General features: G+C 38.9%; 1 protein-coding gene across 1 annotated transcript in view; it reads left to right on the top strand.

Annotated features, from left to right (window-relative positions):
• NOX4 (NADPH oxidase 4) overlaps positions 1–25,376 on the top strand; it is a 120,526-nt gene that overhangs the window by 22,004 nt on the left and 73,146 nt on the right. The window contains exons 8-11 of the mRNA XM_084533493.1: positions 3,775–3,855; positions 8,277–8,505; positions 10,515–10,679; positions 10,829–10,891. Of these exons, the coding sequence (XP_084389619.1) occupies positions 3,775–3,855; positions 8,277–8,505; positions 10,515–10,679; positions 10,829–10,891 (538 nt within the window). The remainder of the gene's footprint in view (positions 1–3,774; positions 3,856–8,276; positions 8,506–10,514; positions 10,680–10,828; positions 10,892–25,376) is intronic.

The following is a 25,376-nucleotide window of genomic DNA, read 5'->3' as shown; positions in this document are numbered from 1 at the left end:
GTGGGTTCACATTCTGCACCAGCATTGTTGAACATACATTGTAGTGCTGTTAAGTGACCACTATCTTGCAGGATGTAGGCCAATGTGGCAGCCTTTTATAGGCTTCTGGCACTGAAGCAATTTTGGTGAATTCAAAGACTGATTATACGTGTACATCATCTTGATTCAGCAAGCACTGCATGATATTTTGATTCAGTATCTTAAAATTTAAAAGACGCTCTGCTGCTGTGAGCTAGTTAATTTGAACTTTGTTGAACTAATCTATCTTCTCTGAGAAGCGGTGTTATAAGGTGTTGGTCAAAGAAAGCAGTTCAGCAAATACTTGTGCAACTTCCCAGCCAAGGGGACTTCCAGAACTGAGATTTCTGTGAGGAACTGGAGGCTACAGAAATACAGGATAAGACTGCTACGCAAGATGTCAGGCTTGGTTGCACATTACATAGTTCACACAGATGCCTCTACTTGCAAAAGAAAGCCAATTTTGGGAAGATGGAAAAATGAAACAATTACTTCACACTGCAGCAGTGAGCCAGAACAAAGTCCTGTTTTCTCCAAGGCCATGATAAATTAGAGAAAAACAAACAAACAAACAAAAAACCCCACAGTATTTATTAATGATTGGGAAACTTAGGAAAAAATATATGTAGTTGTAAACGTATTCTTGGAAATAATTATTTTACGGTTCATGCAAAAAAGCTTTCCATCTTTCCAAGTTACATGCTTGTTATTTCCTTCTTCAATTACTGTAACTGCAAATGCTTTCTTGTCTTTCTGCCACCTAGCCAGCAGAATCAAAACCCTGAACAGATCATCTGCATCTCCTATTACTATAGCAGTAATTCTTACTTAGAAATTTTATCCTGGCTTCTCCCTCAGGCGTATGGCTCAAGCTTGTCTTTGTAGTCTGTTTTACAAAGAAAACAAGCTTCCATGTGCATCTGTCTGTCTCTTCTCAATCTCCTCAGTTACCTAGTAATGGCTAAACTCATGCTAAGGTTTTAGGAAAATTAACTGTAAACTTTCATTGCTTATCCAAAACTTTTTAAAAAAGTATTTGAGTGTGTTATATTATCCTGGATTTCAGCCCTAGTCCACTCTTGCACACTAAATTGCTTAATCATTTCTTCCTTCACATGTACATTCTGAAACTTTTCTGTGCATGATTTTCATTCCATTTTCATGTCTTTACCTGTTCAGTAAACTGTATGAATAAGTATTAGGAGGATTAAATTAGTTGCTAATGGTTTAAAGGGGGAAAGTCAGTGTCATTTGAAAAAAAAATCCTAGGTTTTTTACCATGTCATACCTGAGAATCAGACCACCATTTTTTTCAGTATTTGTTGGAAAGGTTATGAAGTTACCAGAAAATTGAATAAATCATGTGCATAAATGTTGACATTTCAGGTAACTTTCAAATAAATGTTGCTCAAGAGCATTTCCATTTAATATAATTGCTGGTAATTTCGGAAATCATGTATTTAAAGAAACATTGAAATGTAAGTGGCTCCAATGCCATTTCTTTTTATAATCAAATATGTCCGTATTCAGTTCCATCTTCTAAACTACCACATATATCTTCCGTTTCAAAACTATCTGTAACAGGATTAGAAACATTTTTTCCAGAACTGTGCTGTTCACTGTATCCCTTTAAAAGCACCACAGTCTTCTCATGCATTTCAAGTTAACTCTTGCAGACCTTCATCTGCCAAATTCTAAAGTAGGTTTACCAAAATTAAAATTAAATATTCAATTTGATCTCCGATTTTCAGGAAGTTGGGTGGCTAGGAAAAACATTCCTTCTTTAATTAGTATTTATTTTAAGCCCTAAGAAGAATGTATGTAAAATAATCAATGTTCTGAAGAGTTATAAAAATATAATAGTTTTACGATGTAGATTGTTGAATGTACTAGAATACTGCATATATCTGAAGGACACAGTTTAAAAAGGATACAATTAAGAAAAATATAAAGATTAAAATGTCCCAGTAAGAGGTTCAAGGATCTTGACACTTTTAGTTTAAGTAGGTGAGGCTGAGAGGACTTGATTACATTTGGGGAACTTGACACATGTAAAGAACCAACGTGTTATTACAGAGATATCTGCAAGAAAGTTGAAGAAAAGGTGAAATGCCCATGTCTGGAAGCTGACATTTAGACATATTCAGACAGAATATGTATATTTTAATCAGTGATAACAGTAAGTTAATGACAAGTGTTGAAAACTTGTCAGAAGTTGGAATAGACTGTCCAACTGTCCATCTCTGAAATTTTGAAAACTTGGTTCATTCTGAAAACAGTGCTCAAGATTCAATGAAAATGAGTTTGGTGTGTAGCTTCTGATATATTAGCAAGATGTCAAATTAAACAAGAGTCCTAAGACCTGTTTGCGGTCTGGGCATAAAGGATATTCTCTCTGCTTTCATCTTACTGATACTCACTCTCACAGCTCCTTCGAGATACTGATGAATAAATACATGGAAATGCCTACCAGGGTGCGGGTAGTTAGAAATAGTTTGAGAAGTCTCAAGGAAGAAAAAGTTAGTATGATGCTCAACTGGGGAAGGATGGTGGGATGAAGGAGCTTTTTTTTTCTAAGCACTTTTCAGCTGCTGGGTTGCTTAGAACTGCTCTTACTTGGGTTTTCTTCTTGGTTGCCCTCCAACAGATTATCAAATTGTTTTTTCTGCCTTGAAAAAGGACACAAATGGTGTATTGACAGAAACAAATCAAGTGTACATTTCAGGTGTATCAAAACAAGTGTAGCTAACTATTTATGTAAAAGACTGTAGGAGGGAGAAAAATATCTGAAAAAGAAAGTTATGTCTGAAGAGTAGCTTCTTGAACAATGTTATCTGAGTTAAAGTTGCTTTTTATTAAATAGTTACTTTGGCTTGAGTCAGGGTAGGGTTTTGTTTTGGAAGGGACTCCTACCATACTATGTAGTGGGAAAGATATTTGTGTGCTATGAAGTAGAGTATTTTCTTAACCATTTGGTTGTGGGTTTTTTTGGTGACTATTTTTCTCAAGAAAATGTGAACGGTCTTAACACAGAACAATTCCAGATGGGCATTTTCTTTGGTCTTTGGTTGTTTTTAAATTTCCTAACAAATTACTGATGAAAGGAAATCCTCTTTCCCTTTCCCCTGTCCTGATCCTAATTGTGGTAGTATTTCTGTTCATCGCAAGTCCCAGAGACTCACCATATGCAGCCCTCCAGCCCCCCAAAATTCCTCTGCCTGTCCTCTTTTTGCCTTCTTGGTCTATTTCCTTTTCTCCTGTATCTCCTTCTACTCCATATCCTCAGAAGTTTCCTTTCCCACCAGCCTTTCTGCTGCTACTTGTTAGTATTCAGTTGGGGCACAGTACGCTGCAGCCCTGTATTAGGGGAAGGAGAACACAAGGAGGCACTCACTGTGAAGAGGTTGACTTCTGAGCCCAGAGGCTGAAGAACTGTTCTAGCAGTAAGGATCTGGTAGAGACTTTGTATGACTTACGAATGTAGGGAAGTTTCCTAATCTGGGGAGAGGTCTTCAGCTGGCTCTGAGGTTCCATGTCCTGCTCTCTTCCTTAGCTTTTTACTTCTGTGCCAGTCACCTGTTCTTCTCAACGCTTAGCTGTTTGCAAATGCAGTGGTTGTGTAGGAATACAAACTGGGCTTTGACTATTCAGTGACTCCGTGCTGAATAATGATGTGCTGTGTGCACAGATCTGCTTTTAATTAGCAGTGATTCTGTCTGAGTGCAATAGCATTGAACCATGGTTTATTCTTTTCAGGATTTCAAACTATGACATCTTCTGGTATACACACAACCTTTTCTTTGTCTTCTATATGCTGCTGATGCTGCATGTTTCGGGGTAAGTAAATGAAAAACACTGTCCCTTTTCCTTAAGCACGGCATAAAGACCTGTTCCCTTGACTGTTACCTTTCCTGAGATTGCTTGTGCACAAAGGGCCAACCTCTTATCCAGATGCCATCAGTCATCTTCAGTTCTTCAGCAGGTTATTATTTAAATAAAGTTCAGACTGTAGCTTGGAGAATCATGTGTTACTACAGCCAGCTAGCACAAATTTCTTCGCTTTCAAGTTTGTTTATTGTCCATTTTACCATTTTCTTGTGGGAAATCAAGATAACATTATTACTTCTTTCTGCTCTCTCTAACCTGGCTGCTGAGAGGAGGATGTGAAGTTACTCATCCCTTTCTCTTTCCTCTCTTCTTTCCATTTTGATTCCTATGGAGGTGGAAGGAACAGCCTCTCAGTAATTATCTCTTATTGCTATATTACAAAATTTACTAGTTTTTCATCTTATTTTCACAAACATCAGATGTTGATGTGCCATCAAGCTGATTCCTTTCGGTCAGGTCTGTAACTGGATCAAACAAGCCCAGTTCTACTGCAAGGCAGAACAGCTTCCACAAGTTATGCAGTGTGAAAATCTGGTCCGTTAATATCGGCAGAGCTTCCTCTGGGGATATAGGCACAGAGACTGGTATAGGGAAGGGGTGTTGGAATAAGGTTAATTTCATGTCATCAAGTATCTACTGCAGCATGGAGTGCTGGAATGTCTGCACAGCGCTGAGTACTGCTGTTTAAACAGTGAAAGGTAATTAGGCCTAGCCAGATCACAGTAGGAATATGTTGTTGAACAAAATAAATGCAGCTTGAGATCTGGTGAATTGAAATAATGAGTTGAAAACACTGAAACTCCTAAATGCAATTCCAGTTTTTTTTTTGTGTGTTCCCCCCCCCCCCCCTTTTTTTTTTTTTCCTCCTTTTTTACCGTGGCATAGCTCTTATTCATAGTTGAAGAAAATGAATTTAAACTGTTCTTACCTTCCTGGGTCAGGATGAAATTTCACTACATTATTCTAATTTCTTCTTGAAAACATATGGTGATTGAGATCTTCTAACCTCCCTAGGCAATCTGTTTTAATGATTAACTTCTGAGTATTTTTGTGCCTATTTTAAATCATCTTCACTGTCTTTTCCTTTGCCCATTGTCTTCTCAACCATGCTGCTAGTTCATGAAGGAAGAAGCCTAGTTGGAGAAATTTGCAAACCAAGGCTGCAGGAATATAGCAAATACTAAACAGGCATCTCCTCGTACAGATCCTCCTTCATATTGAAGTGGAAAACCTTTCAGTGTGCATCGAAAAGAACTGAGTGGCAGATAAAAGTGAGAGAAAGATGAGTCATGAAGAGTGGGAGTCAGTTCAAGTTTAACTTGCCTAAATTTAGGTCTCTACATGTTCTCTAAGTGTCTGTCTCCCATTATAGTCAAATGAGTTCTAAGAAATATAGTCAATGGAGCCTGAAGAATGCTTCAGCTAACCTGCTGCTACAAAGATCTACGTTCAAGTGAGCTGGATTGAGTTTTTTGGGCTCCATTGGTTATATTGATTGGAAGATCTCTTCTGAGAATAAGGAAATTTAAGCTCCCTTGTGTAGGTTCCCAACTGACTCCTACGTGGCAAATCTAAGAGATTTGCAGATGCATAGTCAGTTACTCTACACAGCAAGTTGTTTCCTGTGACTGGATGGTGTAGATAGGTTGGATAAGGATTTACCTGGCTTGGAGTGTCTCCTTTTGAGTATTTTTACAGTATTCTTGTATTCTTGCTTTGTTTCAAATTACTATGGGTATGTTCTTTCCTCTTTTTCTGGGTAGCGAAGCAATTCACAGCCATATATAAAGTGGCATGATTCATCTGTCATTTGTTATTGGTGTGTTCTTTCATCCTTACCCTAAGAGAGAGGGGAATCTTTCAGAGACTTATCCTTAAAAACTTTCCTTCCTCTTGTACTCCTTCCAACATGACTTTAAAATATTTTAGTGGCTAAGGGCTTACTGCATATCTACATTAAATTAACTCTATTTTAAGCCTGTAATAGCAACAACAAAAAATAGTTTGTGTAAAATAAAAGCTTGATGTTTCTATTACCAACATAAGGAACTATAAAACCTACAAAATATTTGGAGTCAAATCTTCGACAGTTTTAATTTGGTATTACTGTGATGTTTAACAGGTTATGCTGGTTAATTGGAGCTGAGAATAAGGTCTTTGTGCTGTCACCAGAGTTATCCAAGGATTTATCTTTGGAAGGGAGAAAATCCTTAAGATTCTACCCAGACATTGACCTTTAGTGGAGTGAGGACCCCTTAAGCAACTCACCTTGATTTGAGCAGCGCAAGTTGGATGAGAGGATAGGAACAGTGTAATTACCTATAAAAACCTCTAGACCATTGACATCTAGCTTGTCATCATAAAAATCTAAAGAAATAGTAATATAAGGTTTCCAGCTGTAGCCAGAAGTGAACATTGTCTCTGTTTTAAGGGTGGAAAACTGGGGCAGAGTTTGATGTATGCCCATGCAAATAGCCTACATGCTCAGCCTATCTGCTGCTTCTGTGTGTCTCTCATCTCTCCTTTCTCTCCCATTTTTGTTTGCTAAAGATGTCTTTTTCCTGCTTAGTGACATCCTTACTGAGTTTTTATAGATTCAAATATTGTACCAAATGAATATATGAGGATATATCTTAGGCCCTAAGAGTTGTGCAGAACTTGACCTTTCTGGGTATCGACCTTGGGTGTGTAGGACCACTTGCATTTCCTTGACATCTTCAGAAATGGAAGTCGTTGCAGCTGCTGTTACAGGCAGCTTTGTTATCCCTGTTTGCCACTCAGCTAGCATGTTTGTAATAGTTTAAACAAGCTAGAGATCATTAGAGGAGATGCACATGTTTGCAGTTCAGTTATTTGTGTCACAAGAAAAACTTTGAATCCTCTTTTGGGGATGTTCAGAGGCCAGATAAGCTGTGCGAGTAGCTGGCAGGCATGTGCATGAGGTTGATTGGAAAAATATCACATGTGCTGTGATTTCCAGCTAAATCCATGAGGCACCATAATGTTTATGGAGCGGGGAGCTAGCATAATGCTCAGGTTATCTGTCACTTTGCAACTGTGCAATGACCAACAGTGATGGCAGATGCAAGTGATAGGCATGATTGGGCAATAAATACAGACAGAAGCATGGGTGTAAGCATGCGAATGCTTCCCAAGTGATTCTTCCAGGGTTGGACGTGGAGTTGAGAGTGAGCAGGATTAAATTCCAAGCTGAACGTTACTCACTGGACCATACGGGAAGCATGTTATAGCTGTCAGGGCTGCATTTCAGCAGGGAAGGTTGCCAGTAGCCTGTCAGAGCCCATTTAAGCTAGGAATGTTGTATATATCCTACTTCCTTCTGTTCTTGTGAATTAGACTGTCACCGTTGCTGCTGTGTGTGTATGTTGGGGAGAGGAGAGGAAAATTTGTTCTTACGTGATTGTGTACTTGAGGTAAGCCCTCACCATGTCCTATTGCTCATCAGACATTGTGCCAATGGGCCTTATTTCCCATGCAGCACCATCCTATCTGGCTGTCATTTAGTTCCTCATTTATTTTTTAATATTCCTTCTTGTGGTTTACCTGTTAAGAAATTTATATTTGGAGGAAATAATAGTAACAGAATTCCTCAGACGTACTATTATAGGTTCTTCCCCTCTTTCAGTGACTCACACACACATTGAAATATCCCAGAGTGTCACAGATTTCCTTGATAGTTTTTCTTGATAGTTTCTAGGTGCAGTTGCAAAATTCCCACTTCATTTTAGTATACATCTAATTTCATCATAAAAAACAAGCATAGAGCTCACTAAATAATTTGCAGGATAAGAGAGGTTCATGGGTTATTGTGCAGGACTTTTCTTTTTTCCTTCTTTCCTTTTGACAAGATAGTATTCAAAGGAGCTGCAGTGCACACAAATTAGGCTGTTGTGTGCAAACCTGATAAACACCAGGTAGTGGGAACATTCCTGTGGTTTATGATGTGGCAACTTAAGATGTTTCTGCTACTGATTGCCTTAAAAATCGGGGCTTCCCGACTGTAAGGAGAATGAGTGAAAACAGCCTGAGCGTGAATGAACTGGAAATGTGATTATTTATTTTTTCTTCAAGGCTCCCACAATATCTCCCTCTTTCAAGCAATACTAAGCTTGAGGCTGTTCAGTGGGGAAGGGACAAGTGAGCTGGAAAAGTTGAACCTTGCCTCTAGCAACAGAAGGCTCTGCAGTTGCAAAGCCTCTATCTGATTAAAAGTCCTGAAAGCAAACTGAATAAAAATCCTTACAGAAGTTGAGCCTTAAAACTGCTTTCTAAAATCCTCTCCAAATGAAAAGAAGTGGCTTCGTTTTGGCCGTTACTTCAGTGTCTTTGTTATTTTTCTTTTCCTGCAGGGGTGTGCTCAAGTACCAGACCAACTTAGAGGAACACCCTCCTGGTTGCTTTAATCCTAACAAAACACTCCGAGAGAACATGACAGTGCCAAAGGCTTTTCAAGAGCCGTTTCCTAACCATACTACTGAACCTTTCCCAGAGGACTTATCAGTACCAGAACCCTTTGTACAAAATAACTTTATGAGAATTTGTTCTGAGGAACCCAAGTTCCAGTCACACTTCCCAGAGGTCTGTATGATCCGACGTTTCAGGTATTACAAGCCATGCCAAGTCTTTCAGTCAGCCATAACCACTAATTATTGCTTTCCCAGACCAGATGTTTTAATAATGGAAAATATTATTAAAACCTTCTCAGGCATTCAGAGATTTGGTGGGGAAAAACAATCTCTATTAAACGTTGTATTGCATTATAATGTGCCTAGAATAGGCTGGAAAAATATCAAGAGATTGGCTGTAATGTTCTTTTTTTGTACAACATGGTAAGAGATGTATTGGTCTTGCTATAAATGTGACTTTAAATTACAGTGTAGTACTTCAGAGCAAACATTTATATAACATATTCATTAGGCCCTTTTGTATGCATTGTGTGGCATTAATAAATTGAAATAATCAAACTCCATTTGTTCTCTTTTTCACCATGCGGATGCAAGTCCTAATATGCATTTTTGGGATGCAGTTGGTTGTGGTTTGGCTTTGTGTAGCCTGTGTGTAGAGAATAATACTACACGCAGTATGGGTAAATGAATATGATGACAGTGGGGATAGAAAATCCTTTTTGTTTTCCTTTTTTTTTTTCCTCCTTTTGTTTCTTTATGTTTTGTGCAAAACAGCTTTTACTTCATCCAAATTTACTCATTTCTTTTAAGAAAAGATGAGCAGGGCTGTATTGGCAAGTAGGCTGAGGAGGTTTGGGAATGCTGTCTTCACAAAGCCTAAGGCCCACCATTCAAGGTGGCCTCGTAACAGACCTCACAGGAGTTTCTCTTTATTATTATCATTGTTTTCTGTGTGAATCACACATATCCCTTACTAGCTGCAGGGGGAACCCATTTTACTATTGATCATGTATTCATAATAAAAAACAGCCAATGCTACACTAAAGTCTTCCAACAAAGTCCTTTGGATTCGTATTTTGTTGTGGTAATACCAAATTATGTGGCAATAATGGCAATGTGTATCGGACTCCATATGACCCAGGCAGTGTTTTCCCTGGGGCTTATGATGCCTATTATAGAGTGATCTCTGGGGGAAAAAGGAGCCATGGAAAGAAATGGCCACTCTATTTTCCTGGCAGCTTGTAACTGTATCCGAGAACTTTGATGTATTTGAAAGTTTTATGCACTTAGAGATACCAGCTCTGAAAAAACAGCTCTGCAGTGTGCTTAGCTCCTGTGAGCTACTCAGGTTCTCAAGGCCAGAGGTGCTTGTGGAAATTAGATACTAATTGCAAGAGATGCTGATGGGTAGCTTCTAGATTTGAGAAGGGTTGAACGACTGAGCAGATGTGGAATTGGTAGTTAGCCCTGCCATAAACTCTTAATAATTGACTCTGGGGATGGGATCTTGGCAATCAGACGCAAATGTCTCCATCTAAGCTGGTCACCCCGGGCTCCCTATGTAGTCTGTGCAGAGACACAGGCACTTGCAGGGCCCCATTTGCCTACCATACACATCTTCCACAGGGGCAAATGAACTGTGCTTCAGAAATGCCCTTTTTTCTCCCTTGTCTCGTTTAATACAAGCATAAATCCTAAAGCACGAGGATTGCTTCTTCGTTAATGTTTTTGCCTATACTTGAGATGATAAAAAGAAGGTAATAGTCAGATAATATTGCAAATCAGACAGTGTTCTTCCTTAAAGGTTAATCAGTTTTATAGTACTCCGGTCTGCTAGATTTTGAAACAGGGTATGTACTGTGTCATTCCCTGCTGAAACCAGTTGCAATCCAACTACATAAAACCAGAGTAACATGGTCACAAATGGGGTCATTAGCATTTTCTTCCTGATTAGTTTTATGATTGAAATCATTTGTGCCTGTGGAAGATGCTGCCAGTTAGACTGACTAAGCCCCCATAACATGCTTGGATTTCTGCATGTGGAAGGGTGTGGAGATTTCTTGTGATCAAACACTGTTCTGCAGTAGATGAGAAATCGGGTTCTGCAGGCATTCATGTAGCCTTGAAGCTAGAAAATACAAAATGAAAAGCCCTTGAGGTAACTTTGCTGTTCTCCCATAGACCTGGTTTTGGATTTCTGGACCTCTCTGCTTGTACTGTGTAGAACGGCTGTACCGCTACATCCGCAGCAATAAGCCGGTCACAATAACTTCAGTGATAAGCCATCCCTCCAATGTCCTTGAAGTAAGGATGATCAAAGATGACTTCCAAGCAAGGCCTGGCCAGGTGAGTTTATGGGCATCTGATAAGAAATCACTCTTGCTCACATAGCATTGTCTTCAGGGGTAACTTTCATGTTCTATGTGCTAACCGATCGCTGAGTGTTTTGGACGTCTTTTCTATCTCTTACTCTTTTCTGGTCTGTTTTATTTCAGTATGTTATTCTACACTGTCCGAGAGTGTCTGGACTGGAAAGCCACCCATTCACCCTTACAATGGTGAGAAATAAGAGTTTTTTCTGTACTTTCCCATTTATTTGTATTTGGTAAGCAAATGGCATTTATTGCTTTCAAGGTGAAAATTCCCTTCAGAATAGTTTTTATGTTTCATTTATGAGGGTACCAATGAATATGAAATGGAATGATTATTATGTATGACAGTACTGAATACATATTTAATTTTCTTCACTATTGAGAAAATGATAATGGGAACTTTTTTCAAAGTCTTCCGTAAGTGGAAAACAATAAAAAATAAATAAATAAAATCCATGTGATTTTGATTATTCAGTTTCATAAGTGAGGTTTTAACCATCTGTTTGTAGACCTTAGTATGTAATGAGCACAAACTCTAATGAATTTTATTTTTTTTCCTGTTAAGTGAAATGGAAAGAGATTCTTGCAACTGCCTTTTCCAGAGTTAAAACAAACAAACAAACATCTTTAAAAAAAAAAAAAGTATTAAAATAGACTTATGCTTTATTTTTACATTAAGAGAGATATTAGTGACTTAAAATAATATGAGTGAAGTCGTATAATGGGATTATTACTTAAACAGCTCAATTTATCTAGAATGGGAAGTGGGCCCTATGGAGATATACTGGAATAAGTTGAAATTGTAAATAAATAAATAATACACCTGAAGTTCTCCAGGAGTGAACAGTGCAGAGGCCTTGGAATTTGTATGGCCATATTACAATACTGCACTGTCTATGTTGTTATAAAAAGCAATGTAAGTCTGAATATTAGTGACAGCGTTGTCCTTTCATTGGCAATAAACAACTAGGTCCTGTCCACTTTCAGTTCTTTGGCTTTGTTTGTTTTTGTTCTGTTTTGATTTGATTTATCTGAATGCCAAGCAGGCAGGCAAGTGCTGTCACAGGTGAATCCACACTGATTTCCACAAAAATAGATTTTGTGCTGTAAATCTGGCAGTGAATCTCACTTAGGAAAAGCAGCTTCTATATAACTTGGCCAAGCAATATTGACACTTACATAGCCTGATATTTGCAGAATTTTTCTGGCTATTCACATAACCAGTAGAAAGCAGAGGTGTGTGCTATTTATCTGTTGTTAACTCCAGTAGGCAATTTTTAAGGCACTCTACAGAGTCCCTAAAGATAACTAAATATGCAATGCTGGAAAATGATGTGCATTGCAGTACTGATGGAATGGTAGCTGGATCTTTGTGCAGAATGAGTCAATTGGTATATATTTATATTTATGATTTGTTTAGCAATCAGAAGATAAATTTAAAGCACTCAGCATAAACCTCAGATTGCTCTTTACACTCATTTGGCACTAGCATAGCTATGTTTAATAAAGCTGCGCCCGTTCTATACCACTGGACACATCTCATTTAAATGCTAATCTCAAAACATCTTGTTCTTATTGTCCAACTCAGTGGAAGTTTAAATAATTGTTATAATTTGATTATTAGTAATAATTGCACAGTTTGGAAAATACGGGGCTCTTACGAAGACTAATCTTGCTTATATTAGGACACTGCTAAAGCAATGGATAGTGTGATATTGAGTTTGAGAAATAATGTCATCAAAGTATTAGGCCTGGTTCAGTAGTCTTTTTTTCTGGCAAAACTTCTTGGTTTTGATTTTTGATTTTTTTGGTCAGAAAAAAATACTGCTGACATGAACCTATTGGTTTAGATCACAGGATTAACTTAAATAGGATGTTGTATTAAAGTTAGATTCTTTGCATGAGTTGAGGATTTCATCTGCTATTTAAAATGGCATAGTATAATATTGCATGTTATAAAAAATGAGTTTTGAACAAAAATGTCGATCTAGGAGCTATGGAAAACATCTCTTTTTCTGAGTTTTCTGAGTAAATATAAATAACTCATTTATATTCAGATATGATGCAGTTTCTTCCAGTTAGATACACAACTAGTTGAAAAATTATGGTTGGTGTAATTTTTACACTTATATTAAATATGTAATATTAGAATTGGCAATTTTCAGTTCATTTCCACAGTGCATTATATTTTAAATATATAATACTCTACCTGGCAATTTCTGTTCATGCTCAGTGCTTTATACTTTGAAGTGCAGCAATATCTGTCAGCATCACAGTATATCGTTCAAGATTGTGTACATGTTTTAACTATTATAAGATATGAAATTACTGGTAGGTTAGTGAGTCTCACTTTTATTGCCACAAACATATTTCAGTGGACTGTCAACTGTGCTGGAGAAAACACTATTATTGGGTAAATGGCTGTTTTATAGCATCATAAGGATTTGAAATGCCTGGGTTTATGGCAGTCTTCTTGCCCAGCTTAAGGAGGGGGACAGTCATTTCCATATGTCTTTCTAGGTCACAGAATATGCCTTGGGCTGCTGTCCTGCTTAGAAAGTTTTGTTTGGTTTTTTTTGGTCTAATACTGTGCCAGACATGGGACTGTGCTTATAGAGTGTGTAGGCAATATCTTAACTTGGTATATTTTTCCTACTCCCATCTGACCTACTTGTCGTTACCAAGCAAGTTGGAAAACTACTACTGCTGCTTTTATTCGGTGATGGTAATGCCAGGGTTATTTTCTTGGCTGGGGTTAGGAGCATGGGGCTCAGAGACGTAGTGAGAAAAGCGTGAGGGAGTGTGGGGCTTCAGGTCCTGAGGTGCAGTGCAGTGATGGCTGCAGCAAACCTACAGGAAGGCCGAAGCTTTCTTCCCTGGCACCACTGTCCTGCTTAGGTTCTGTGTAATGTCCTATATAAGCTGTTAAACCATCTCATCTTGCCTGGAGCGTGCTTAAAAGAGAAGTGACCGGTTCAGGCATATCACAGCGGGGACTGTAAGCAAAGCGGAAAGGAAGGGGTGAGGTGACATGAAGGAGCCGTGCAGATGTTTTACTAGTCCCTTCCCTTCTTGGGGTTATGTAATATTTACAATTTAGCTCAGTTTCTTACATAACGCCGGGGTGGAGGAAAACACTGGGAGGCTGTGTAAAGGGCCTGAACCTACTCCCATCACACTCTGGCAAAGCTCCCATGGATTTCAGTCAGAGCCAGAGGGAGTTCTGAATCTCAACCAAGTGAACGTAAAGTGGTAGGCATTGTTCAGAAATGTGTGCAGTGGTGTTTGTTTTCTTTTCCTTTTTGTCAATTGAAAGCATTCTTCACCCTGATGGAAGGAATGAGCAGAAGTAATTGGTGCAAAAGGCACACAGGAATTTGGAGGAACAAAACTTCTGTTCCTCTGAACTCAGAGCTGCCAGTCTGGTTTCCTTGCTAACCTGTGACCTGACTCTGCTGTTAGAGGCTTTGTGTGAAGGAATCCTAGAGTGGTTCGAAGGCCATCTGGTCCAAACCCCCTGCTCAAGCAGGGACACCCAGAGCAAGTTGGCCAGGACTATGCCCAGGGGGCTTTTGAAGCCTCTCTGGGCAACCTGTTCCTGTACTCTTTCACCTGCATAGTAACGAAGTGACTCCTGATGTCCAGACGGAACCTCTCATGTTGCAGTTTGTGCCACTGCCTCTTGTCCTGGTACTGGGCACCACCGAAAAGAGCCCGGCTCCATCCTCTTTACTTTCCCTTCAGGCATTTAGAAAGGTTGATGTGATTCCCCCCCGAGCCTCCTCTTCTCCAGGATGAACATCCCCAGCTCTCTCAGCCTCTCCTCACAGAAGAGGTTCTTCAGGCCCTTCATCATCTTGGTGGCCCTACATTGGACTCTCTCCAGTAGCTCCATGGCCATCTAGTACTGGGGAGCCCAGAACTGGACCCAGCACTCCAGGGGTGGCTTCACCAGTGATGAGCAGAGGGGAAGGCTCACCTCCCTCAACCTGCTGGCAATGTCACTCATCCACTCTAAAGTTCAGCACTCAGAGATCCCATTTTTCTCATGGTCATTGTGGAAGCTGGTATGTTGGAGCTCTGTTTTTGAAGCATGCTTCCACCGTTTTTTATTCACCTGTGTTTATTCCTTGACTTTGTTATCCATTGAAAAAGCTTTGAATGGTAACATAGGATGACCCAACTCCTGCAGGTGACCTGCTGACCAATTCTAGGTATTGCTGTGAGCTACTCTTCATATTGTCTTCATTGTTCCATCTGATTTGATTTCACTTTAACAAAACACTTTCTTTTAAACATTTACTTTTTTTACCAGTTTCCTTGTTACTACACACAACTGTTACTGTTCTCTGTATAACTGTAAAATTTGTATGCCCTTGTGTCTTTACTTATTTTAGTTAGGATACTATTGCATCTTACAATTGCATCTGAACAGAATATAGTCAGCCCCAAGATATTTCAGTCCATAATGGAGATAAATATTTTCAGTAAATCAATCTTTTATCTACGCAGGGCTTTTCAAAGGGACAAATTAATTTTACATGCTTCTATTTGATGAACTCATTTGAGGAGATTTGGTTTTCAGACCAAGTGTAGAATATGGTCTGGAGATCAGACCACTTAAGAGATTGGGTCTGTCCTGGTAAGAGGAACCTAAAGAAACATCTTCTCATTAGTGTTATGCTTCCAGACTGACATTTCTTGACATTATTTCTGTGGAAAAGTGAAGAACTCATCTGCTGTTGGATACAGTTTAAATATTGTCATCTGTAGCATTCTTTAAGGCCCGTGGAAAAGAAAACATGCGTCAGTAATGGTACCAACATCTAGTAGTCAGATAGCCCTTCACTGCAGTTCAAGTATCCAAAACATTACTTCCACTTTCTTTAGTATACAAGGGTCAGAAATAATCTGCACTTCTTTCCAAAACTAAAACAAATTGAGTTTCTGGAGTTTCTCCTTTTTTGCTGTTGATGTTTTACATCTTAGATAGCATTCAGTTCTTCTGACTTCATTATGGTTTCTCTTCATTTTAATCTGTATTGATAAGAAGAGACTAAGGCTTGTAGTTTATGGTACCACTGATTTTCTTTCCACTCCCATCTTACATTTTCCACTACGTATTGAGTTCCCTCTCTTTCCAGACACTTAACCACACTCCTGATTATTTGCAGCAGCAAGAAACCGTTTATGGCTGCATGCTTCCTTTTCTTTTTTGCTAATGAATGACTTCAGAAGTAGATTCCCACTTAAAATATACATTAGTGTCTTACCAGAAAAGGTGACTTCTCTTGTACGTTTTTGGAATTGCTTCTTGCATTGGCATGCAGTAATTGGCAGTAAGCCCCTTGGAAATAGCCTTGTGTTTTGCAGATGTTCAGTGCTTCAGAAGATGTGCTAGGTGCTTTCATGTGGTCTCTACTACAGAGTCGGTGCAAGCCACGAACTCTCACAACTCTGCAGTTTTGACAGCTTGTCTGCTAAGACTCGTGTCTATTCCCAGCACCTCATAAAGCTCAGGAACCATAGCAATGTTGATTTGATTGTGGCAAAAGAAGGTAGGAAACAATTACATCGCTTCAGATGGAACTCAGATTGTGACAGACCAAATGACAGCAACAAGAGTTGAATTCTTCTAAATCTGGAGGTGGCTGACACCTGAGGTTTGGTGAAAGCTGCTCTGCAACAAACATCTTCAAATGCAGGATCAATTAATCCTCTATTCCATATTTGTGATGGTTTTGATAGCCACAATCTACTTCCATACTTCCATTTCTTTTTGGAATTGAAATCTACACTGCATGGTGGGAGATACTTTATTGCTATTGTGGTGTGAATTCAGAGCTCGTTTCAACTACTGGCTGAATAGCTTAAAGGTTAAAATCCTTCCCTCTGGTGCATGCAGAGAACAGTGTTAACATTTCAAAACTGTTCTTTCAGTGGATACCATCTCTAAACCAGAAGTACCGCCTCTGAGGAGGAAAGAAAACTTAGTCCAGATGGTACATTGAGTAGTGAACTGAGTCTTTCATCAGAGCTTCTTTACTGCTGCTTTTTATGGTGGCAAATATGCAAGAAAGCCTAGCAAGAACTGCAGTGATTGAATGACTCAGTTTGCAGTATGCTCTTTGTTGAAGTTGAACTGCTATAAAAAGCCTTCATTAAATTTTGTTTTATGGCAACAACATAGGTCTACTATTTGGAATACTGTTTTTTTTTTTTTTTTTTTTTTTTTGTTTGTTTGTTTGTTTGTTTTTTTTCAGCTAAAATGTTGGGTTTCAAAGGATTGCCTCATTTCTGACAATTGCATGTGTGTATACTAAATTAAAATATACAAACATTATAAATTAATAGGCTTTTCAGGTGTTTTGACACCTCACCATAACAAGAGCAAAGTATTGCCTTAGCACCCAAGAAACAAGAATTCAGAGTTTTATGCAGTGTATGATTGTATGTAGACACTGAGGAAATACCTCCTCTATAGTGGCACTGTCAGTGTACAGGAACAGGTGAAGGGAAGTGCTTTTGGCTTGTCCATTCTTCTGTGGTATGAGAGAGACCTTTTCAAGAGACATTCAGGACAGAAGCCAAGAACTTAAGTCCTCTGAATGAATTGCATTGACTAGTGAAGGTGCTAGAGTGCATGCCGGAGATGCTGTGGGTGCTGGAGAGGAGGGAGACTTTAGGAGTTTCTGGGATCTCAGTTCTGTACTGTGTGATTTTCTAGTGATTTCAGTGACCTGACCACAATTTCTTTCTTCAATAAAGTCACGCAGACAACTAATCCGTATTGAATTTCTCTGAAATTCAGGATATCACTTTTTTGGAAGTGATAAAACTGTAAATCTTAGCCCATTAAGTTCAGGCAGAGAAAAGGATTACCTGGTCTATGTAGGTCAGCCTTCACTGCCTGACTTCATGTAGAGATTTCATTCCTTTCACTATCATTTGTCCTGACAAGCACCATTGATAGGATTCCTCTTCTCCTCCTGCAATTCTCCCTTACGCATCCAGAATCCCTTTTGGAAACAGCTAAAAAGTCACCCATTATTGAGAAAATAGTTAATTTAAAGATGTTCATCTACATTGTAAGAAATTGACTCTCTTTGTAGAGGAAGAGTATGACCTCCTTTATCCTGAGAACAGTGGAACCTTACATATGTTGAGTGAATGCTTCCATACTTCACTTGCCTCTAGAAAGCTGTCCAGGACCTCATTTGTCATTGAAAAAGATATATATCCTGAGCTTGATGTCTTTTCAAATGGTACTGTTTTAGTATTGGAGTTGTCCCTCAGAGACTTGTTCTTAAAATAAAATCATACATGTATCTCAAGTTAATCTTGCTGATACTCAAAAGCTTGCCTAAACTCTTGTGGAGCTTTCTTTGTGTCTGTGTTCAAAATGTACTCTGCGTATCCTCTCCAATGAGTAGTTCACAAGACAGAATTAACAGAGGAAGATGGCATGGAAGTGGCACATATAAAACAAAAAAATAAACCAAACCAGAGCACTCAGCGCTCCATGTCTTTATGAAATACCTGCTCTATATTAACATCAGTGGCTGCTGCTTCAGATCTTGCAGAGAGGATCACCTACCAGCAGCAAGTAGAATTCTGTTTCCAACAGGAAGTTCTCTCCTGTGTTATAATGTGCTCTGATCTCTCCCACATCAGTGCTGCATAACAAAACTGCTTTTAAATCCAACTGAAGTTGAATCTGGAAGAGTGGTAATGAAAAGATTCAAGAAATTCTGTCCTTTTGTTGGTCTCTGTCTTTCTTCAGAGATGGTTAATTGGAAGCAGATCGCATGAGGAGGATGCGTAATGCAACATCTTTCTTCCTTTGCTTCCACCATACAGTTCAGTATGAATAAGAAATGAAAAACTACTCAGGGATTGAATTCTTCACTCATGTGCATGGATGGCCAAGTCTTTGCTATGACGTTTACTACACCAGACAAGACTGGGGGAGGGAGACAGTTCATGTGTGTGTTTTTAGTCAGTCACAGCTGAATTTTGAGGAAGGGAGAGGGTAAGTTTGCATATGCAGATATGCAGATTTACAGAAAAAAAAAATCCAAATATACGTTACTGAGGAAGAGCACATTGTTTGATTCATATCCAAATTAAAACTGTAATAATTACTGAACCCCAGGCAGAGAAACTCCTAAGTCCATTAATCATCTCAGAATAAGTAGGAGAATTAGCTGAAAGAGGTTTCTGCATGTATATGACAAATTATGGTACTGAACCTCCATGTCTCTAAGCCATTGTTTATTTGTACATTTTCTACCTGTAAGTTTTATTTATTTATTTTTTTTCCCCAGTGAATGACTTGTCCTTATTCCCTCCCTATCTCTGTTTAAATCCAGATACCAAATGAATTTGGTCAGGATGGGATTACAAGCCAGTAGCTGTGATATGCCCATTTACAGTTTGGGGCTGTTAGAAAGAAGGTCTCAGCAAATAGTACATGAGTATAAACAACAATGTTACAACAAGTAACATCGTTGATTTTATAAAAGAAAGACAGTGTTTTGTAGAGCCAAGATTGTCTTTATCCTTGGGTAATCTAGAATTCATCAGTGAGGGTACAAACAGTTTATGGAGTTGATGAAGAAATACATGCGTTGTACCATAAACTATTCACTGCAGGAAGAGCCTAGGAGCAAGATTGTGAATAACTATATCAAAAAAACTGAGAAGTTATTGGAAGTTTGCCTGAGTAAAAAGTATGTAAGGACATCAAGAGCTAAGTTCATATTGACAGACAAATACAATAAAAACAGTCTAACATGATGACATTCTAGTAAGCTTTGTTAAATATCTTATGCAAATGGTTATGAAACTTGGCTTTATAAGATGATTTACGGAATGTTTAGGGAGATGCAGATATTGTGAAGTATCTTGCTGGCAAACTGCAGAAATCCCTAGAGCATGTCTGCTCTTCATAGAAGTAGAAAATCTAGCAGCTGCTTGACAAAGAATTTAAGTAAAACAAAAATAGAATAGATTAATCTTTCAGATGCCTTTAAGTACTTTCTTAGACTTGTTTGTTTGGTTTGTTTGGCTTTAGGCTTAATAGTTTTGGGGTCTGTATAAAAACCTTAAGTAAACATCCATTTTCATTTAAATCTGATTCTTTTGGATTGAGGGAACAAAGAAATTGTTACATCCAAGTTCACTAAATCCTATGCCTTCCTTCTGCAGATGCTTTAAACAGAAGGTGTCAGATCCCTCTCAGGAGCAGTTTTATTTTTTGATATTGTAAAAGTAAATTTACAAGATATAACAAGTCTCTACTGACTTTAGCAGAGAAGTTTTTCTCCCATCAGAGGCAGTGCTTCTAGGTTAGTTTCTAGGTTAGGTTATAGAAAGGTCTAGGAAGTGAAGGAGAAACCTCAAGATGAAAAAGAGAAATGGAATTTCTGAGCATTAGTACAGTTAATATGTGGACAAAGTATTAAAGGAAATGGAACACCCTCTCTCTTGCTGTCGTAAAATCAAGAGGCAGCTCACAGTGTCTGCTTAGGGATGATGGAAGGAGCCTGTGGTGCCATTCCATTTCCCTGCTCATGCATTTGTCAATTCAGGGCGCTGTTGGTTGGCACTAGGTCTGGTTGCCCTTGGAGGACTCAAAGAGGCAATCCTGGGCAGAAACACTGCTCGGGTGCCTTTTGCTCTGTCAGGAACAAATGCCTGCAGTACAGTTGTGGTTTGTTTTAACCACTAGCTAGCAACTTGAAATGCCTAAATTATATGGGCTGAATATTGCTAGGATTGATATATTTTTACTACATTATAGGAAGCGTAATGCATCTGTTGGAGATGAAGGAGTAGACTGCAAGATTTTTACCTTGGTTAAGCTGCAGAGTGTAAGTGTTGCTTAGTAGTGCATCCATAGCAGCAACAATTTACAGGGTGAATCTGTTGCAAGCTTACTGTAAAACAAAGTCTTTGCCTGTTATTTAATTAATATGAACATCAATTTCTGAAAGGCAATACGAAATCTGTTAGGTATCTCAGACCTCAGAGAAGTCTTTTCCAAAGTCTGTGTTTGAATCTCCACTTCCTCTTTGGACATTTCACAGCCACAGGGGCTGATCACCTCTGAAATCTGGCACTTGCTGTGTAAAAATAGAGCTATTTAAAGTTAATATGTATTTTATTTACAATTACTGGTCTATTTACAGTCATAAGGCATTTTCTGCAGTAAAAAGTCATGTTTTTCCTTGGCCCAAGAGTGAAATCAAGGAACAAATGCTCATAGATTGAGATTTAAAAAAATGTTTTGAATACTGAGAGTAATTTAACAACTGTATGCTGCTGGGAGTGAAGTAGCAAATACTGAACTCTGGACTCATAGGAATTAGAGGGTGTGGGTTTGTGGTTTACTTTACAGAAGTTAGACCCCAGATGACCAGAATGAGCCTTCTTGGCACTGCAGCTGACCACTGATGCATCCTGAGCATCCCACAGCGTTGCGGTGTGTTTTTTCCACTAGCCAGCCTGCAGGTGTCTGGGGTTGGACAACAAGGAGTATAAGGGAATGGAAAGCAAAAGGGAAAAGTGCTTGGGATATGTTTCTGCAGCTGGACTGCTTACAAGAAGTCAGCTCTGCAGTGGGAGGGCTCTGGCTGAGGCAGTGAGTATTCATTGGTGGTCTTGTCTCGATCACCCAGACACCCTTGATACTTAAATCACGTTCCATAGTTAGGATTTCACCACATTCGGAGATGTTATGATGTCTGCAAGTGTCTGCCAGTAAGGTTAGTTGCAAGGCCAAGTCTCTAACAGCGAGAGCTGTTAGACAAAATCTAAGCTGTAAAGTAACCCTAAGCAGAAAAATAAACAGAGCCATTTTAGACAATCTCCTAGCCTCTGAGGCAGAGATGTGTTTAAAAGAGAAATGCTGCACGTGAACTTTATTTCCCTTGAAATATGCTTTGTATGGGATTCATTAGTTAAAAGAGGGGTAGCCCAGTGTAACAGAGTTCACCTCCAATGAGTCAGACTGAAGTCTAGCTACTATTTTTTTGGCTACCTTTATATAGCATGCCTGTGTTTGTCATAACTCCTCTTCATTTTCCAATGTCAGGATGAATCATTCCAGGAATGTTTATATCAGTTCTGTATGAAGCCAGACAAGCTACAGCTTACTGAGCTCCTGATGTTCATGTTTTCTTGTCAGTTGACAAGTTTTGCCTCTTTCATGTCTTTTATGTGCTTTCCTTGATCTGTGCAAGGGCTTGTCTGAGTCAGGAACAAGGATGGACTGAAGGAGCAGGGGGCTGCAGCACAGCTGGTTCTCCCTGGCAAGCAGGCAGAAACGTGGAAGCAGAGCAGGGGCTCAGCAGTGTTTGCAGTGCCTGCCAGGATATCTGCAAACTCCATATTAGAATCATATCATGTTGGTTTGTTTTTTTTTGTTTGTTTGTTTGTTTGTTTGTTTGTTTTTTCCCCAAAGTGAAAGCCTCCTTTGAAGGGCTTTCCCTTTGTTTGAACAAATTCTGCAGTGATCTTTATAGTTCTTGACACTGGAGAAGATGAGGTTTTTCTTTGCTCTTCTAGCTGTGGCACAGATCTTAAAATCTTTGGGCACAATTCAGGCCACCAGTGCTACAGCACTGAAGACAGAAGTTGATGTTTGCTGTGGTGCATCAGTTTGAGTGCAGTATCTCCAGCATTGCCCAGCCTGTAGATAAATGTGCAGCTGTGCAGGAACTTGTAAGGAACTTTATTCACACAGCTGCATGGAGGTACATAGCTTGGATCTCTCCTCTTCTCCCTTTCCTTCTGCTCTTCTTCTCTCCCCTTCCCTCTTCTCCTTTTTCCTGATAATAGATATTTTCCAGTGTTATTCTGGTGTGTCCATGACAGCACTGTAATAAAAAAAAACAACATCTCTTCACAATTCATATGGACAAAGGTAGAAAAGAGCTAGAAAGTTTCTGGAATTATTATTATTTCTTTTTTCTTGCTAGCTTGCTGTTGACTCTCCTACACCCCAAGGTCTAAAAAAAGTGTTTTAAAAAAGTGTTTAAAATACTCCAGTATTTTTTAATGTCATTAATATTTCAATAAGATGCGTTCTGTTTATTGTTGTGGACCGGATTCTTGACTGGGAATGGATACCAGTGGTGATGAATATTTGGGGTGTTCTAAGCTGGAAACACGGATGCCGATAACATAGTTTTCATTTGCTATATGTCGTGCTCTCATATGCACAGATTTCTCCATTTCTCATCACCTCCAGGAGACTTTTATACCAATATAAAGTGGGTGTAAAGTATTACCACTATGATCTCATAGTGATTAGTTCACTCACTTTATATATTCACATAAAAGCAAGGCATAGAGGACAGCAGAGAATTGTGTTCAGTCTGTAAAGCTGATAAAATACATTTCAAGTATGTATTAATCTAGTACTGAGTTAAACATTCATTACTTAAATTATTAAGATTATTAATTAAAATTATCATCTATATTTTATCTCAGTATAGACATAAATAGTAGAGTTACAACCACTGGTAAGTGTAATTCATCTGCTGATTTATAAGCATAAAGTTCTCCAGGGACTGTTGCTAATTCCCTATGTGATAATTTGCATTTGTATTACAGTTAGCTTGGGGAAAAAATAGGAAGAAAATATATTTAAAGTTTTTTTTTGTCAAGATACAGAATAATCTGTATTCCATATGTGTTTTTTTCTATGTACAAAGTACTATTTTCACTGCTCTGACTGAAAATACATGCAAAAACTACAATAAAAATATGTATTATAAACTTTCTCACTTGTGATTAACAGCTCTGTGAAAATCTACCAACGTATTATGCTAAGAGCATAGTTTGTTTTCTCCAGGGGTGTAAATCTGCACAGTTCTATTAAATTTATCAGAATTCCTTTGGTCTTCATTATTTTTGGAGGCTGGCCAAATGCTGGTGTAGATAACCTGATTAGCATAGACGTTCCTACCTGTAAAATCTTTCACTTTTTGAAGATACGGATAGCTTGAGGTTAGAATAAAATTAACAAAGCTTCACATAATTATACCTATCTGCTACAGTTAATTTGTGTATTGTGTCATTTTAATCAAATGAGTGCATCAAATGAGGTTGATTATGGTGCAGAAAGTGCACAGAGCAGTGCTCTCCAAAGTGCAGAAAGAACTACTGAAAAACTTGTGACATTTTGTTTAATAGTGTCCAGTGTTCTTTCTTACTACAGACAGTTTTCCAGTTTGGAAAACAGTTTTTATTTCAGGATTGGCTAATCTTAATAATCTTCTCTTGGTGTGCTGGGAAATAAGGAGATGATAAGGGGCTGCATGCAACTCCTGCCACAGTTTTGTTAGTAGTCACTAGCTTGTTTTTAGGACTCTTCAGACTAAAAGGAGCTGGGGGAAATCCAAGCACTGTTTGCCAAAACACATTTTAAAAGCAATTTTACTGTTCTTGTTCACAGCTGCAGAGAGGACGTCATACATTTTGCTGAGGCCACCTCGATAGCCTTTATTTTACCAGGGCTTGTGTACTTATTCTCTTGATTTCTAATTCAAGAGGGCACTTCAGCTTGTGCTTGACTTTTACTTTATTGAACATAAATAGATGTCAGTTTAAATGCCTGTATGAGCTGACAGTAATAAGGATCATGAAGCAGTGTTTAGCTGTGCAGTGTTTTTAAGATGAAATATTGCAAATCAAATGGAATAGGTGATCAGAGACTTAGGTATGTGAAATGGGCATAATAATTCTCAAGGTTTTTGACGCTGATCCTTATAGAGAGATTGGTGAAGCATGGACTAAATGAATAGATGGGGAGGTAGGCTGAAAACAAGTCGTGCTCCTGGCACCCTGGGGAATAAACCCAGGTACATGATAGGAGCTGGCAGCTGGAAAGCAGCTCAGGAGAGAAGAACCTGGGGGTCGTGGTGGACACCAAGTTGAACGTGAGCCAGCAATGTGCCCTTGCACCAAACAAGGCCTGGCTGTGTTAAGCAGAGCATTGCCAGCAGGACAAGAAAGTTGATCCTTGCTTTCTGCTCAGCACTGCTGAGACACACCTGGAGTGTCCACTTCTGGGCTCCCCAGTACAAGAGAGACATGGACAGAGGGGAGCACAAACATGAAGATGATCAAGGGACTGCAGCATCTCTCCTATGAGGAGAGGCTGAAAGAGCTGGGGCTCCCTGACTGGGGCGTAAAGAAAGCAGAGACAGACTCAGTGTACAGAGACAGGATGAGACAGTGGGCACAAACTGAAATACAAGAGGTTCCATCTGGACATAAGAAGACTTTTAATGTGAGGGAGGTTGAACACTGACACATATAGCCCAGAAGGGCTGTGGAGGCTCCTTCCTTGGAGATAATCAACACACGACTGAGCATTGCCCTGGATAACTGTCTCTCACTGACCATGCTTGAGCAGGGGGATTGAACTAACCAGTCTCCAGAGGTGTTTTCTAGTCTCAGCAATTCCATGATTCTGTGCTTCCATGAAGAAAATTTCCTTGCACCTAATTTCACATTCTCAATGGCCTGTCAATGACATATGAAAGTTAACTTGATCTTACCATTCAACTTCTGAAAAGCTGTCTGAATATTTTTCTTAATCTTCTTTAATGGTTTGGAAAAAGCTACAGTTGGGAGACTTACTGTGTTTATGGAGACG

This window comes from Aythya ferina (genome assembly GCF_964211825.1).
Source record: "Aythya ferina genome assembly, chromosome: 1".
In the NCBI taxonomy this organism is placed as follows: Eukaryota; Metazoa; Chordata; class Aves; order Anseriformes; family Anatidae; genus Aythya; species Aythya ferina.
Note: the sequence above shows the minus strand (reverse complement) of the source record. Positions and strands in the feature narration are given on the sequence as shown.